This window comes from Staurois parvus, unplaced genomic scaffold, assembly GCF_062004578.1.
Source record: "Staurois parvus isolate SC_StPar_1 unplaced genomic scaffold, SC_StPar_1.0 ptg000157l, whole genome shotgun sequence".
Taxonomy (NCBI): Eukaryota; Metazoa; Chordata; class Amphibia; order Anura; family Ranidae; genus Staurois; species Staurois parvus.
Window position 1 is genome coordinate 5,829,365 of NW_028317953.1, and position 17,680 is coordinate 5,847,044.

The 17,680-nt window shown below is 40.9% G+C and overlaps 1 protein-coding gene across 1 annotated transcript in view; it reads right to left on the reverse strand.

Annotated features, from left to right (window-relative positions):
- Window positions 1–17,680, reverse strand: part of TAF4B (TATA-box binding protein associated factor 4b) — a 172,375-nt gene that overhangs the window by 43,138 nt on the left and 111,557 nt on the right. Inside the window, exon 9 of the mRNA XM_089675705.1 lies at window positions 2,653–2,822. Coding sequence (XP_089531831.1) covers window positions 2,653–2,822 — 170 coding nt within the window. The remainder of the gene's footprint in view (window positions 1–2,652; window positions 2,823–17,680) is intronic.

A 17,680-nucleotide genomic window follows, 5' to 3' on the forward strand; every position in this document is an offset into this window, starting at 1 on the left:
TTATTACATTTTTTTCTCTTTAAGATTTTTTTTTTCATATTTCACTATGACAAAGTAGTACAATGTTACCATAGTAACATTGTACTACTTTGGGGAAGTGATCTATTTTTTTTTTTTTTTTTTTACACAATTTACTTATAGCAAAGAATTATTTTGCTATAAGCAAGCATTTACCTGAATAAAAATAGATTCATTCAGGATTTTTTTTTTCTTAACTGTGATTTGGCCACAGCTAATCACATGACACAGCTGGGCTGTGATTGGCCCAGCTTGTGCATGTGATCGCTGTGACCATTCACAGCTAGCCACACTTGTATACAATGGATGGCATTATAGGAAGCCATCCATTGTAGACAACTGTCATGTGACCTGCTGTGATTGGTGACAGCAGGTCACATGGTACTGGCAACGGGGCCAGGACTCAGATCTGTCATCGGCCGTGTCCGAGGTACATGGCCGGTGACAGATCACGCGGCTCTGCGGGCATGCAAACTGCACATGCCCGAAAGGACGCCATATGGCGTCCACCCGGAGCGGTGAGGGTTTGTGCCGGCCGCCTTTCAGCCATAGGCCGGGTGGGAACCGGTTAATAACCATAGTTTTTTTTTACTATATAACAAAGGTAAAAAGACCAACAATCTTGAAAAACAACTGTTGCCCTTCACGCAGATGGACATTGATGCTCTGTGTGCAGGCTGTTTATTTTTGCACTTGCATCTGCCCCAAGCTGCGTACAGAGTTTATAGAAGTGAATGCAGACGGTGGCTGCTCAGACACAGCCAAATGTCAACATTTGATGTGTGCAGATGCACAGATCTGAACGCAGGCAGTGTGCGTTCAGATCAGTGCACCCGCTTCTGTTGGGAACAGGTGTTAACACCTGCCTGAATGAAGCCTTAGTTTTTTTTTTGTTAAAATAAAAATGCCAGGATAGCACAAATGCCCCCCCACCCCAAAAAAAAAATACCGCTTTTTGCAAAGTAGAGGTCCTCAAGGTGACCTCATTGTTGGCACAATTTGGCACAAAGAAACACCCTGCTATTGAGGCAGGTAACATTGCATGCTATTACAGTCTGATGCTGTTAAACAGGATGTGAACGGGTTAATATGAGACAGGATGAAGCTGAGGAATACAGGAGAGAAGAGTCTTGAAATGGTTATCTGCAGCAACTAAACAATCCCACAAATGAAGCCTGCCTGTGATCTTTTTCTGATAATAGTTCATTAGTTAATCCTTACTTTGTTTTGAAAGGAATGGTGCTTGCTATTCAATGCAAACAGTTGAACCTTGGCCATCATAGTGATCTTAAGTTCCAGAGCCAAACCAATTTGCTCCTTGCTCTCTGCTGTCTAATGGTAATGGGAGCAGAGTCACTGTGCGCATGCACAAAGAGTAAAAAGGACATAAAATAACTTAAAATGATGGCTCCCCAGGCAGTTTTACTACAAATGCAAGTACTGGGGCAGTGAAAGTAGTAAGAATTGCATATTAGACAACTCTTAATAACAAAGGTTTTTTTCCTTAATAAAATTATATGTGGCCCTTTTAGATGCAAACAGCTCTTTTCCTTTAATAACAAGATTTTGTTTGTCTAAAGCTTCCTTTAAAATGATGGCCAGACATATGATTGTTGCTACAACATTTAATCATAATACAGGCTTTCAGAGATCAAAGAGATCTAAATTTTAACCAATCCAAGATTTAAATATTCTTATCTACCATCCCAGCTATTCAGTATACAATACTGTCAACCAGATACTTACTACTTTTGATACACAGTGCATTTTTGGCAAATTGGTTATAAAACAACCTAATGTACCGTGATCACTGGTCCTTCCATGATACCCATAAACTAGAAATCTAGAATGACTTTAGTTCTCTGCTTTAAAGTCATTGCAGCCAGGAGGTCACGATGTGTCTTTGCCAAGCCTCACAAATGAGGGTTTGTATTCAGAAAGGGGTAGCAATTTGCAGTCTCTCATCTTCTCAAATCAAGTGCATCACTGTAAGGGCTGGTTAGTGGTTTTACATCCCCTCAAATGCCCAACTCAACCAAAGTAATGCAGCTGTTTAGGGCTGTACCCATGCCTCAATGTTGCATTCAGCAGGTGGTACCACTATCAAATGTAATCCATTCAAGTTAATGGGGTAGCGTTACAACTGCATGCAATGCGTGTGATTGCAGTAGTGGTTCAGCATTTTAAGGGTTAAAGCAGGAGGAGAGGAGGCGACATATTGCCTCCTCACTGCCTGTCAAATGCGGATAACTTTTAGAGAAGTGGAAAGGGCTGCTACACATGTTAAGCCCTCAGAGCCATGGGGAGCCTATAAACCAGCATTTCTCCACCCATCCCCTACAGAAAAATGACTATAGGTTATTTAAAATTACAGTTTATATGTAGATAGCACTTAAAGTTTGTCCATGTTTGAAACTTGTACTCAGATGAATAAAAATGCTAACATTACTGGCGTCACAGAAAATGTCACTAACCTGGAAAGTATGCAAGTAGTAAAGACAGTATACCTGTATTATTGTTCTGGATCAGTAATGCAAAGCACTGAAGCATTGGAAGCTTGCAGGACCAACCCAGATAAAGAGTATTCAATGGAATGCAAACTTTACATATATAACCTACCTTACCTTTTCTTACCTATGTCTAGAATTCGGGTTTGCAGGGCAGATGTAATGAGAAAAGGCTCATCCTTACAAGACCGGATCACGGCACCAACAAGTTCAGAATTGGTTGCCAAAATACAGGCATTCTCTTCATTTAGGTTAACACCAGCCATAGACGTGACATCATTAATATCATCTTCTTCTCTGTGTTTCAAAATAAGACATTTCCATGTTGTTTGCTTATTTCTAACTAAAATATAGAATGAATATTATAATTTATATAATCATGAAAAGACCCATTTTATTGGGTCTAAAGAAGTTCACGTTAATATTTATGGGAACACTCAAAGAAGGAGGCTACTTATCAATCATGCCAAACAAAAAGAATAACTTATGAATACATCATTGTACACATTTTTGTCACACAACCAAAAAATTAATCAATATCAATTTACCATACTAAAAAAACAAAAAAAAAACAAAAAAATTTATATATACAAACATGTATTTTTTTTTGTTGCTAGGACCATCTCCTCGCCTTGGTATTGACAAAGTAAAGGTTCTTTGAGTGGATTTCAATAAAAATGCCCACGGTTTTCACAACTGTTAAGTTGGTGATAACACTGTGAAATTTGCTTTGTGAGCCTGCCTGAAAAATATTTGATTAAAAATCAAAGGAGTCTGGCAAACAGTTGTCATCTAAACAGCACCAGCACCCAATCAGATGCAGCCACTGTTCAGGTATTATGATAGCTTAGCAGGGGGATTTATTCATCCACGTCGTAAAAGCAGGGATGGAGGAATGTGTTGGATTTTTTTTTTTTTATTCAGCCTTGTGATAAAAGGAACATTAGCAAAAAAACATTAAGTCAACTGAATGTTTGATCACTGGCAGTGTTTTACAGATGACTTTTGTTGTCGCTGAGACCAGTGCTGTATTTAGATTTTGTGCTGCCCTAGGCAACACAAAAATTTTGCGCCAAATGAGAGAGTGAGATTGTCAATAGGTGTGTGTATGTATATATGATTCTCTCTATTCCTCCCTCTTTCTCCTCCACCTCTCTCTATCTTCCTTTCTCAGATTGTATGGGGCCACACACACACACACACACCTCCTCCAAGGGCTGCTGATCTCCGGGCAGCAGGAAGGAGGGGGGGGGGGAGGTGTGTGCAATCCCATACGATCTGTCAGTGTAGGGAGGGAGGCAGGGAGATCCCACAGAACATAGCACAGCTCACCTCCTCCGGGTTCTTTTGTCTCCGCCTCTCCTTTTCCAGGCTGTCCCCTGGTCCCGGCTTGTCAGCTGCTGGAGGGAGAGGTACACCAGCATCGCTCTGCAACTGCTCTCCCCCACATCGATCCTCCTGCTTTCTGGGCCACTGCAAGAGTACCGAAGGTACCCCTCTGATAGCGGCCCTGCATGGCTCTGTCTGCCGCTGCTCAAAAGGTCCCTTCTTCCAGGGGGCGGTGCTGTCCCGCTAAAAATTGCCATTCTTGGCAAATCGCCTTGTTTGCCTCGCGGTAGATACGCCCCTGGCTGAGACCCAGTTCTCAGCTAAAACTGCCAAAAACAAATACATGGCGGGTTTATTTGCCGTTTGATTTTCTTGACCTACTTTACAGTATCAAGTAGTAGAATTAAGGGGACTTCCTGAGTTGCAGATGATGGATGAAGACTCCATGACAGGGAAGTAGGACCATCAACTAGAGCCAGTAGAACTCACCATTAGGATCCAGGAGAGACATATAAAATTCCACAAGTGACTCAACTCATCATCTACCAATAGGAGTTATATATAGACTGAAAGTTAAATGCCTAAAGTGACAATTTAAGCAGTATGACAAAAAATTGCCATATATTCTCACATGTTGCAACCAATCCATTGTAAAAGTTCCATACCCTATGGTCATTTCAATGACAATGGACAGATTTCTCACTGCTCATAGTCCACTGTGAGGAACATACCCATCCACAGTGTTGTCAACAGTCAATATTTTTACTGGCATCTAGTAAAAAATGGGCACTTTTCTTCTGCCAGTAAATGACCGTAACAGAAGAAGGATGCCAGTTAAAAATATGGCCATGATACTTGGCTAAGAACTGCGCATGTGCAGTTCCAGTCAGAACCTGGTTGAGACCATACGAGTGCCTGCTGCAGTGTGTTGTGTGCGGGTCTACGGGATGGGAGCAAGGCAAGCGTGAAGTGGGACTATCAGACTGAGGCGGACTGAAAGGACCACCTGGCGTGGAGAGACACTGTCACTGTGACATAGGAGAGGAAGTGTCATGTCGGTGAGGTGTCATCACCATCTGTGCTGCTGCACACTGCTGTCAGTGTCACTGTGAGAGTCAATTGTGTGTGTGTGTGTGCGCCCATTCTCATTTATTGCCCTGTCCCTGAGCTACTTACTGTATTGAAAATAAAATAAATACTTTTTTTGCCCTAATATCTACCTTACATCACATTTCTGATTGCATATGGTACTTGTTTGTAAGCCTAAATACTGAAATTTGCACTTAAAAATAATTTTTTAACTTTCGGAAATGCTAGTAAAACATGGTTGTGCCAGTAAAATTTGTGTGTTGTGTTGAATTTCTGGTAGGTTCACAACACTGGCCATCCATGGGTGTACTTAAGACTAGTACACACAGGCATTCTTGTATTGTGTGTGACATATTGGAATGCATTTTTGAGCTATATGGAAATACATTTCTACATTTTAAAAAGGGATCTTATGGAACATGGTACGCATACATTTATCATGTTGCATACATTTATGATGTTGCTTTGCCCTTATTCGTTAATCTGTGTGCATGAACCTCAGAATATGGTGTGTGTGCTTAACCATTTCAATACCGTGCAATTTTACACCTTCCTGCCCAGGCCATTTTTCAGGTTTCAGCGCTCTCACACTTTGAATGACAATTGCGTGGTCATACAACACTGTACCCAAACTAAAATGTTATCATTTTCTTCACACTAGAGCTTTCTTTTGGTGGTATTTAATCACCGCTGGGGTTTTTATTTTTTGCTAAATTAACAAAAAAAGACCAAAAATTTTGAAAAAAACACATTTTTCTTTGTTTCTGTTATAAAAGTTTACAAATAAATAATTGTTCTTCATAAATTTAGGCCGAGATGTATTCTGCTACATGTCTTTGGTGAAAATAACCCAAATTAGGATGTATTTTTTAGTTTGTAGGAAAGTTATAGAGTTCACAAACTATGGTATAGATCTGAATATTGATCAATCCTGAAGTACTGACAGCCAATCTAATTTCTTGAGGTCCAAGAATGTCAGAATAGTACAGATATCCCCAAATGACTCCTTTTTGCAGAGTTGACAGTCCGACGTACTTCATAAGAGGCATGGCGAGTTTTTTGAAGTTGTATTTTTTTGTCATAATTTTTCAGAAAATGAAAAAATTAAAAAAATTATTTTCACTATTTTTTTTACATACTGTCACCAGTGCAGTACAGCGTCATCATATAACTCGCATGGCGGTGAACAGGGACACTGACTGGTGACAGTATGAAAAATATATATATATATATTTTTTTTTTTTTTATTTTTTTATTTTATTTAATTTATTACATTTTTTTTAAAATTTTTTTTTCATATTTTACTATGACCAAAGTAGTACAATGTTACCATAGTAACATTGTACTACTTTGGGGAAGTGATCAGTATTTTTCTTTTTTTTTTTACACAAAATTTGCTTATAGCAAAGAATTACTTTGCTATAAGCAAGCATTTACCTGAATGAAATCGATTCATTCAGCTTTTTTTTTTTTTTTTTTTTTTTTTGTGATTAGCTGTGACCATTCACAGCTAGGCACTAGTATACAATGGATGGCATCATGAATGAAGCCATCCATTGTATACAACTGTCATGTGACCTGCTGTGATTGGTCACAGCAGGTCACATGGTACCAGCAACGGGAGCCGGTACTCGGATCTGTCATCGGCCGTGTCCGAGGTGCACGGCCGGTGACAGATCGCACTGCTGCGCCGCTCTGCATTAGCACAAACTGCGCATGTGCGGGAGCACGCCAAATGGCGTGCACCCGGAGTCCAGAGACAGTTTTGAAGCCGCCAAACGGCCATTGGCCGGGCGGCTAATGGTTAACTTTTGCCACATTTTGTTATGTTACAGCCTTTAATCCAAAATGGATTAAATTCATTTTTTTCCCTCAACATTCTACAAACAATACCCCATAATGACAACATGAAAAGTTCATTTTGAAATCTTTGCAATTTATTAAAAATAAAAAACAAAAAAAACAAAACAAAAAAAAAAAAAAACACTTGTACATAAGTATTCACAGCCTTTGCTCAATACTTTGTTGAAGCACCTTTAGCACCAATTACAGCCTCAAGTCGTTTTGAGTATGATGCTACAAGCTTGGCACACCTATTTTTGGGCAATTTCTCCCATTCTTCTTTGCAGCACCTCTCAAGCTCCATCAGGTTGGATGGGGAGCGTCAGAGTACAGCCATTTTCAGATCTCTCCAGAGATGTTCAATCTGGTTCAAATCTGGGCTCTAGCTGGCCCACTCCAGAACATTCACAGAGTTGGCCCATAGCCACTCCTTTGTTATGTGGGCTGTATGCTTAGGGTCGGTGTCCTGTTGAAAGCTGAACAGTCGCCCCAGTCTAAGGTCCAGAATGCTCTGGAACAAATTTTCATCAACGATGTCTCTGTGCATTGCTGCATTCATCTTTCCTTCGAACCAGACTAGTCTCCCAGTTACTGCCGCTGAAAAAACATCCCAACACCATGATGCTGCCACCACCATGCTTCACTGTAGGGATGGTATTGGCCAGGTGGTGAGCGGTGCCTGGTTTCCTCCAGACATGACGCTTGGCATTCAGGCCAAAGAGTTCAATATTTGTTTCATCAGACCAGAGAGTTTTGTTTCTCATGGTCTGAGAGTCCCTCAAGAGCCTTTTGGCAAACTCCAGGTGGGCTGCCATTTGCCTTTTACTGAGGAGTGGCTTCTGTTTGGCCATTCTACCATACAGGCCTGATTGGTGGAGTGCTGCAGAGTTGGTGCTTGGTTACCTCCCTGGCTAAGGCCCTTCTCCCTCGATCACTCATTTTGGTCGGGCGGCCTGCTATAGGAAGATTCCTGGTGGTTCCAAACTGCTTCCATTTATGGATGATGGAGGCCACTGTGCTTATTGAGACCTTCAATGCTGCAGAAATTTTTCTGTACCCTTCCCCAGATCTGTGCCTTGATACAATCCTGTTTCGGAGGTCTATGGACAATTCCTTGGACTTCATGGCTTGGTTTGTGCTCTGACATACACTGTTAACTGTGGGAGCTTATATAGACAGGTTTAAGCTTTTCCTAATGATGTCCAATCAACTGAATTTTCCACAGGTGAACTCCAATCAAGTTGTGGAAACATCTCAAGGATGATCAGTGGGAACAGGATGCACCAGAGCTCAATTTTGAATGTCATGGCAAAGGCTGTGAATACTTATGTACATGTGTTTTTTTTTTTTGTTTCTATTTGTAATAAATTGCAAAGATTTCAAAACAAACTTATTTCACGTTGTCATTATGGGGTATTGTTTGTAGAATGTTGAGGAAGAAAATTAATTGAATCCATTTTGGAATAAGGCTGCAACATAACAAAATGTGGCAAAAGTTAAGTGCCATGAATACCTTCTGGATGCAGTGTGTGAGTGTGTGTATATATATATATATATATATATATATATATATATATATATATATATATATATACACATATACACATACATACATACACACACACACTCACACACTCACACACACAGTTGTGTTCAAAATAATAGCAGTCAGACATCACTAACCTGATCAATCACTGTTTTTGGTAGAAATGATATTTCTACATGGCAAATAATTTACTAGCAGGTGTAGTAGAGTAATAGAAATCCAACAGACCCAACAGTCATGACATACATGCTGCTGATTCTGTGTAATTGAATCACTAATTGAAAGGGGCATGTTCAAAATAATAGCAGTGTGGAGTTCTATTAGTGAGGTCATTCATTCTTTGAAAAACAGGTGGCAATGATTGCCCTTATTTAAGGAAGGAAGGCAGCAAATGTTGTACATGCTGGTTACAGTGCATTTCTCTCTGAAATTCTGAGGAAAATGGGTTGTTCCAGACATTGTTCAGAAGAACAGCGAACCTTGATTAAAAAGTTGATTGGAGAGGGGAAAACATAAAGAAGTGCAGAAAATGATAGGCTGCTCAGCTAAAATGATCGCGAATGCTTTAAAATGGCAACCAAACCTGAAAGACGTGGAAGACAGCGAAAAACTACCATTCGAATGGATAGAAGAATAGCCAAAATGGCAAGGAATCAGCCAACAATCAGCTCCAGGAAGATCAAAGAAGGTCTAAAGTTACCTGTGAGTACTGTTACAATTAGAAGACGCCTATGTGAAGCAAAGCTATCTGCAAGAAGCCCCCGCAAAGTCCCACTGTTGCAAAAAAAGACATGTGCTGAAGAGGTTACAATTTGCCAAATAGCACATTGACTGGCCTAAAGAGACATTTTGTGGACTGATAAAAGTAAGATTGTTCTTTTTGGGTCTAGTGGCCAGAGACAGTTTGTCAGACGACCCCCAAACACTGAATTCAAGCCACAGTACACTGTGAAGACAGTGAAGCATGGTTGCGCAAGCATCATGATATGGGGATATTTCTCATACTATGGTGTTGGGCCTATTTATCGCATACCAGGGATCATGGATCAGTTTGAATACATCAGAATACTTGAAGAGGTCATGCTGCCTTATGCTGAAGAGGAAATGCCCTTGAAATGGGTGTTCCAACAAGACAACGACCCCAAACACACCAGTAAACGTGCAATATCTTGGTTCCAGACCAACAAGATTGACGTTATGGAGTGGCCAGCCCAATCCCCGGATCTTAATCCAATAGAAAACTTTTGGGGTGACATCAAAAATGAAGTTTCTGAGGCAAAACCAAGAAATAGAGAAGAACCGTGGAATGTAGTCCAATCATCCTGGGCTGGAATACCTGTTCACAGGTGCCAGAAGTTGGTTGACTCCATGCAACACAGATGTACAGCAGTTCTCAGAAACAGTGCTTATACAACTAAATATTAAGTGATTCAAAGGAAAGCGAAATCTTCAAATATTTTTCAGTTTATATAGTGAATGTTTGAATTTGTAAAGAATACAAACACTGCTATTTTTTGAACAGTCTAATATTCACTTTTCTTCAATTTGTTTAGAGGAACAACACAAATTTGATATATTTTTCTTCATGTTTTGATTTGGAATAGAATGTGTAGTGTTCCCAATGTATTTGTGTGTATGGAAATAAAAGCTATTAGAAGGGTTTTCAGTTTTATTCACTTTTTTCAACACACTGCTATTATTTTGAACACAACTGTGTATATATATATATATATATATATATATATATATATATATATATATACAGTCATGGCCGAAATTGTTGGCACCCTTGATATTTCTCCAGGAAATCATGTATTTCTCACGAAACGTATTGCATTAACACATGTTTTGCTATACACATGTTTATTCCCTTTGTGTGTATTGGGACAAAACAAAAAAAGGGAGGAAAGAAAGCAAATTCGACATAATGTCACACAAACCTCCAAAAATGGGCTGGACAAAAGTATTGGCACCCTTTCACAACTGCGGATAAATAAGAATGTTACAAGCATGTGATGCTCCTGTAAACTCACCTGGGGCAAGTAACAGGTGTGGGCAATATAGAAATCACACCTGAAAGCAGATAAAAAGGAGAGACGTTCACTTAACCTTTGCATTGTGTGTCTGTCTGTGCCACACTAAGCATGGACAACAGAAAGAGGAGACGAGAACTGTCTGAGGACCTGAGAACCAAAATTGTGGCAAAATATCAACAATCTCAAGGTTACAAGTCCATCTCCAGAGAACTAGATTTGCCTTTGTCCACAGTGCGCAACATTATCAAGAAGTTTGCAACCCATGGCACTGTAGCTAATCTCCCTGGTCGTGGACGGATGAGGAAAATTGATGAAAGATTGCAACGCAGAATAGTCCGGATGGTGGATAAGCAGCCCCAAACATGTTCCAAAGACATTCAAGCTGTCCTGCAGGCTCAGGGAGCATCAGTGTCAGCGCGAACTATCCGTCGACATTTAAATGAAATGAAACGCTATGGCAGGAGACCCAGGAGGACCCCACTGCTGACACAGAGACATAAAAAAGCAAGACTACAGTTTGCCAAAATGTACTTGAGTAAGCCAAAAGCCTTCTGGGAAAACGTCTTGTGGACAGATGAGACCAAGATAGAGCTTTTCGGTAAAGCACATCATTCTACTGTTTACCGAAAACGGAATGAGGCCTACAAAGAACAAAACACAGTACCTACGGTAAAATATGGTGGAGGTTCAATGATGTTTTGGGGTTGTTTTGCTGCCTCTGGCACTGGGTGCCTTGACTGTGTGCAAGGCATCATGAAATCTGAGGATTACCAAAGGATTTTGGGTCGCACTGTAGGGCCCAGTGTCAGAAAGCTGGGTTTGCGTCCAAGATCCTGGGTCTTCCAGCAGGACAATGACCCCAAACATACGTCAAAAAGCACTCAGAAATGGATGGCAAAGAAGCGCTGGAGAGTTCTGAAGTGGCCAGCAATGAGCCCAGATCTAAATCCCATTGAACACCTGTGGAGAGATCTTAAAATTGCTGTTGGGAAAAGGTGTCCTTCCAATAAGAGAGACCTGGAGCTGTTTGCAAAGGAAGAGTGGTCCAAAATTCCGGGTGAGAGGTGTCAGAAGCTTATTGATGGTTATAGGAAGCGACTGATTTCAGTTATGTTTTCCAAAGGGTGTGCAACCAAATATTAAGTTAAGGGTGCCAATACTTTTGTCCAGCCCATTTTTGGGGTTTTGTGTGACATTATGTCATATTTGCTTTTCTGCCTCTGTTTTATATTTGTTCCAATACATACAAAGGGAATAAACATGTGTATAGCAAAACATGTGTTAATGCAATACCTTTTTTGTGTGAAATACTTGATTTTCAGGAAAAATATCAAGGGTGCCAACAATTTCGGCCATGACTGTATATATACACACACATACACATACATACACACATACATACATGCCATTTCTCTGCATTTGACTTCCCAGTCTAAAACTAGTTAAAAATTATATACAATCTATATTAGAAATATCTCAAGGGTTTATGTGTATAAAATATTACAATAGTTTGTATATTTGAAGAACTCTCATTATGTAAATTAAGAAGTATCCAGACTTGACAGTAGAAAGGGATAGAACGCGTATTTCTTGCTGAGGTCTACTGGCTACAAAATGTCAGATGTAGTTAAGCCACACACTGTACATACTGCAGTTTTTTTCAGTATAGAAGCCCACAAGGAATATGTAAGAGTGCTAATCGATTTCCATAAGGTTTTTCTTTTGCACGGATAACCCCCTTAATTCTGACTGATCAATGCTGCAGGATTTGTTTCAGCCACAACAGACACAGCCAGGACTTTGCTTTTGGCACTGGAGTCGCGCAACAGATCTACAGTGTTAAGATCTTTACTGTGCAGCTGGGAACCCCACTAGGCCAAGTACATTTAGAAACCTGGGTTTATTTGCCAACAGCTGTTCATAGGACTTACTGTCCCTGAAACAACTCAAGTGAACATTTTCTGCCAAAACATACATGGCATCTACTAGATCACGTTTCATGAGACTAGGGCATAGCTTACAATAGCCCAGTATATTTGACTAAATTGCCGTTAGTAATTTAAACATTGTGAACAGGGGTTCGTGTCCACCAAATGTTATTATTTGTATTACCCTTCTGTTTATAACGAAACATTATTAGGCGTACTTATAGGTAGTGCAAAGTGACATTACCTATGGTAACCACAACTGGTATTCGCTCGCTTTGGGTACAATCAGAACAAAAAAAAAAACCCAAAAAAACAAAAAACTCTGTATATGGGTTCATTACAGAAAAAGAAAAGAATCAATAGCCAACTTTATTAATGAAGAATCTTTACCTACCATTAACCGGATTGGTTCAGGTTCAGTCCATAAGATAAATATATTTCCTTTTATAACAGCTTCATTACCAAAGGTTAGAAGACATAAGCATGAGCCCAATAGCCCTCATACATGTCGATACTCTACAGTAGCCTCTCTCAACCTCTTCAACACAGAGGAACCCTTGAAATATCTTGTCGAAGTCAGGGAACCCCTGCTAAAAATTACTATATCTAAAACTAATGATACAATAGTGTTGTGGTCAGTGATAATAATGCTCTTCATGCTTGTGGACACTGGGAAGAATTAACCCATTACAGATAGTTAAAATGATCAGGAATGTCGGTGGGAACGTATCTGAGAGGTGGAAATTGTTCACCACTCAAGGATCCCCTAGCAAGCTCTGTAGGAACTCTACAGTTCCACGGAACCCTGGTTGAAAACTTCTGCTCTACAGTAATGCAAGATGTAATGCACAAAGTACTATACAGCATGTAGGGCATCACGATGCAGTTTATCTCATCCGATAAGGACACACCACATTGTTATACAAGCAGTGGATTGCAAACATTTATAAAAGCAGGTAGGCACCCATGTATATGCATTTTACTCCCAAACCGGAGGATGAACAAAACCAAATGCACAGTTCCCGAGGTATGCTTACATTAAAGGATAAGTTCACCTTTTGTAAATTGTTACACATTACACCCATATTAAGGGTGTAACATGCTACGAACAGACCAGCCCTGCTCCTCCTTGTGACAGCTAGCGGGGGGATCTTCTCCTCCTCGCTAGCTGTCACAATTTTTAAAAAAAGTAGGCCGTGCAGGGCTCTGCCCACCTGCTTCATTCATTCATGGTGTTCTGTGAATGAATGAACTACAAGTCTCTACAGCCTGTGTGGCTGTCAGCTTGTAGTTCTCAATGAACTACCATGGCGCTGTTGAGCACCATGGTAGTTCATCAATTCTTCTTGTCAGTATATCTGCTTGCCCGTACATCCCGTATGGGCAAGCAGATATACTGACAGGTCTGCAGGAGACCTGCATCGCACCAGCGATCTGCTGATTGCTGGTGCAGGGCTTTTCAGGCTCCTGAATAAGGTACCAAAAATAATAAATGCTAATATTTTTTACCTGCAAATAAATGTGCATTTATCATTTTTTGTAAAAAAGGTGAACTTACCCTTTAAAGGACTGTAAAGTGGAATGCCACTGCACATGCTTACAATCTGCCAATATGTCATTTTTGGTGGAATCAAACAGTGATTAACAGTCCTTTTCCACTTTGCAGCATAAAAAGTGATTCTAAGGGCTGCATTTTTTTTTTTTTTAAATAACAAACATGTTATACTTCCTTCTCTGTGCAATGATTTTGCACAGAGCAGCCCTGTTCCCCCTCTTCCGAGGTCCCCTGCCAGCACTCCTGGCCCCTCCCCCCTGCTGAGTGCTGAGCAATCATGCAAGCTTGCTCCCGAGCTGTCTCTGTGTGCCCCTCCTCACTGTATTTGATTGACAGCAGCAGGAGCCAATGGCTCCAGTGGCTGTCTCTGAGTCAATAAGAGGGAGCGAGCAAAGAGAGAGCCACTGCTCTTGTGCACATCGCTGGCGCAAGTATTAAGGGAGGGACTAGAGAGCTTGCAGAAGGTTTTTTTACCTTAATGCATAGAAAGCATTAGGTAGAAAATCTTGTGCCTTTAGAACCACTTTAATTATAAGAGCAGAACAGTATTCATTTTGTTATCGGTTCTAGAAGGTGACATTTGTACTTCCAAATATACTTCCACAGGTGTAGTTACATATGCAAAAGAACTGTACAAAAGGGCAGATTCTCCAACTTTTTTTTAGAAGGGCCATCTGGCAATGTTTAGCCAAATATGTTAAATGTAAACATTTGTTGCTTTAGCTAGGTTCTCATATTGAGCATGCGAAAAAGCTCCCACAGTTGCTAAAACATGGGTATATTCCATCCCATCTATAGTATATGGCCGTGGGTATGGCTCCCATTAGGTGTCTTCCCACTTTCTGTTTTGGATATAGAACAGTAAAAGGAAATATCTCCAGTGGGACACAAGTGATAAACCCCCCCCCAAAAAAACTGTATCCAAAATGGGAAAAGTTTTGCCTTCTACCTTTTACTTTAATGCTGAAATAAACTCTCTTTTCGAACTTGTACCTACAGGTAAGCTTACAATCAGGCTTACCTGTAAGTACAATGAATATCTCATAAACGTGCACCGTTTAAGAGATATTCACATCGACAATAGCCAATTATGTCACCCATGCATGCACAGCGATGTTCTGCATTCAGGGCTCACAGTATGAGGTATGCCCTGAATGCTGAGCGCCATAGAAATGGCCAGAGCCCCCAAAGCTGGAAGGAAGACCAGGTAAGATGGAAGTGCCAGGGGAGCCATGACAGTGCTTCGCTGGAGGACTCCTTTGCAGGCAAGTCTGTCATACTTTGCACATTATGAGATAAACCTGCAGAGGGTCCAAATGCTTCTTTTAGGAGCGTTCAGCATTGTCAAGGGTACACTGAAACATTAGCATGGGGGAATGTTTTAGGGAAAAAAAGTGCTTACAAAAGCAAATGCCCGTAAACTCTCAAACCTTTGTGCAATACAGGCCACTATAAACATTTTGTATGTTGATTATTTCTGCCAGAGGTTCTGACATTTTTTTTCTGCCCCTAGTGTGCATGGACCCCAAGTTTTTTTTACCAAAGTGTTTTCTGTAATCTATTTTTATGTTGTGAAAAAGTATGCTTGAGAAACAGAAAATCACAATTAAATCGTGGAAGAAGATGCTGATCTTTCCCAGTAATCTCTAGACGATGTTCTTTAGATTTCCAAAACAGCTTTACTTAACACCGAATAGTACTGGCATCAAATACACAAAGTGGGAAAACAAGACAAGCTTTTTGCTGGAGGCAACATTTACATAGCAAGCATATTAGAGATTCACTGTATGCATGCTGCCATATCTACAACTGGTTATGTGCTGGTCAGTCTCTCTTCACTTTGCTGAAATCTGGGCAGGCCCCTCACCGACTGTATAAAACACAGGAAACACAAAAAGATTTTCCTTACAGCAGGGGTCCTCAAACTTTTTAAACAGGGGGCCAGTTCACTGTCCCTCAAACAGTTGGAGGGCCCCATCTTTGGTGTCAGTGGGAGGAATAGTACGTCATTGATGTCAGTGGGGGGGAAAGTGCCCCATCATTGGTGTCAGTGGGGGGGGGGGGGAATAGTGCCCCACTGTTGCTGTCAGTGGAGGGGGGAATAGTGCCCCGTCATTAGTATCAGTGACACCAATGATGGGGCACTATTCCTCCCACTGACACCAATGACACTTAACTTGCTGACATGCCTACTTTCACGGGTAGTAGACTGGCACATTCATGAATCCCTCAAGGGCTGGGTGCTTTTAGAGCAGGCTCAGACACCACTCCTATTAAGGAATAGCCCTTGGTTCTCTCGTAAACACATACCAATGGTTGCCCTACAACACCTCTTCATTGGAGCGACTCTGGAAGCATGCCTTTCGGCTCCGAGGAGCCTTCTGACCTGTCTGAGCTTGGTCCCATTACACCACTACGCCTTAATCCAGCCATTCTCCCGGGTATGTCAAGGACATATTTATTGTAGATATTACCACATCGCGACGTCCGGGCTTCGCACGTCTTATGTAGAGGCACTTTTCTATCTCAGGAAGCTCTTAATAGATCCATTGCCCTGCACGCCTTACCGTTTTGGACTTACGCACAAATACAACACTTTCTTCTCTCTCAAAGAGCGAGTACTCCTTGGTATATGTCTCTCACACGTAAAGCTCTTTGCAGTAAGCAACAGCCATAGAGGCATGCAATCTCCATCCTATACTCCTTCCTATTGAACGAGGAGTTGGCGCACAGAACTGAGAAAGTACATCAACTGATTGTAGAAATCACAGGCATGAGGCTGGATTTCTCCCCGGCACAATACCTTCTACATTACTCTTCAGTCCACAGGAAAATGTATTGTTGCTTCCTGGCCATTTACATGTTCCTGGCAGCAAGACAATGCGGCCCTTGCAATTGGCGCTTTGTGAAAACCCCATCCTTGGAGGAATGGTTCCATAGATTGGATAGAATGGAAGAGCTAGAAGAGCTCATTGCAATTTCCAAAGAAAATCTATCAAAATTCTTGCCCGTTTAGCATGACTGGTCCCAGTTTAAGCTGACTAAGATATCTTGACCTCCTTTCCCGTAACCCTGGGCCTTCTTTGAACCAGGCTTCTAACACCTAAACATAACACACCTTAACACAGGCAGTTATCTCCTTAACCAATACCAACTCCAATATGCAGGGGATGGGAGACTTCCTTTCTCTGCTGCTCTTCTCCCCCACTACTAGTTCTCTCTACTCCCCTACCTCATTTCTTCCTTTAGCCCAATCTGTCTATTCCTTGTCTGTCCTGTTCCCATTCCCTTAGAGGCCGTGAGACATGCTCCAACACTGGCAACATTTCCAACTTGGCTCTGTTGGAACACCATTTAAGACTTCTTAGTCTGGAATCTGATTAAAAGTAATTTTGTTCAGTTTCCTGTTTTTGGAAAATGTTATCTAATAAATCTGTGCTCAGGATATGTTTACATTTATACTTGTTTACACCCTGTTCTGTCTGTATTGTCTTGCTTTTCAATACACTTATAGAACAAAAAAAATTTAATCTCCAACATCCTGCAACAGTTAGAAGAGGCACTTCAGGAAGATGCTTTCTGGGAGATTTGGAAGAATATTGGCTCAGCACCCAGGAAAAATAACCTCCAGATCCAAAATGGTAACACCTGGCTCAACCACTTTAAGAACCTCTACAAAAGATATCCCAGAAGAGGCGCTGTGGAACAAAAATGCATCATCAAAAGACTAAATGATATGGAGGGAAAAAAATCAAGGATTTTCAAAACCCCCTGGATGTGTCGATTATACTACATGAAATAATGGAGAAAATTCAAACACCTGCAAACTA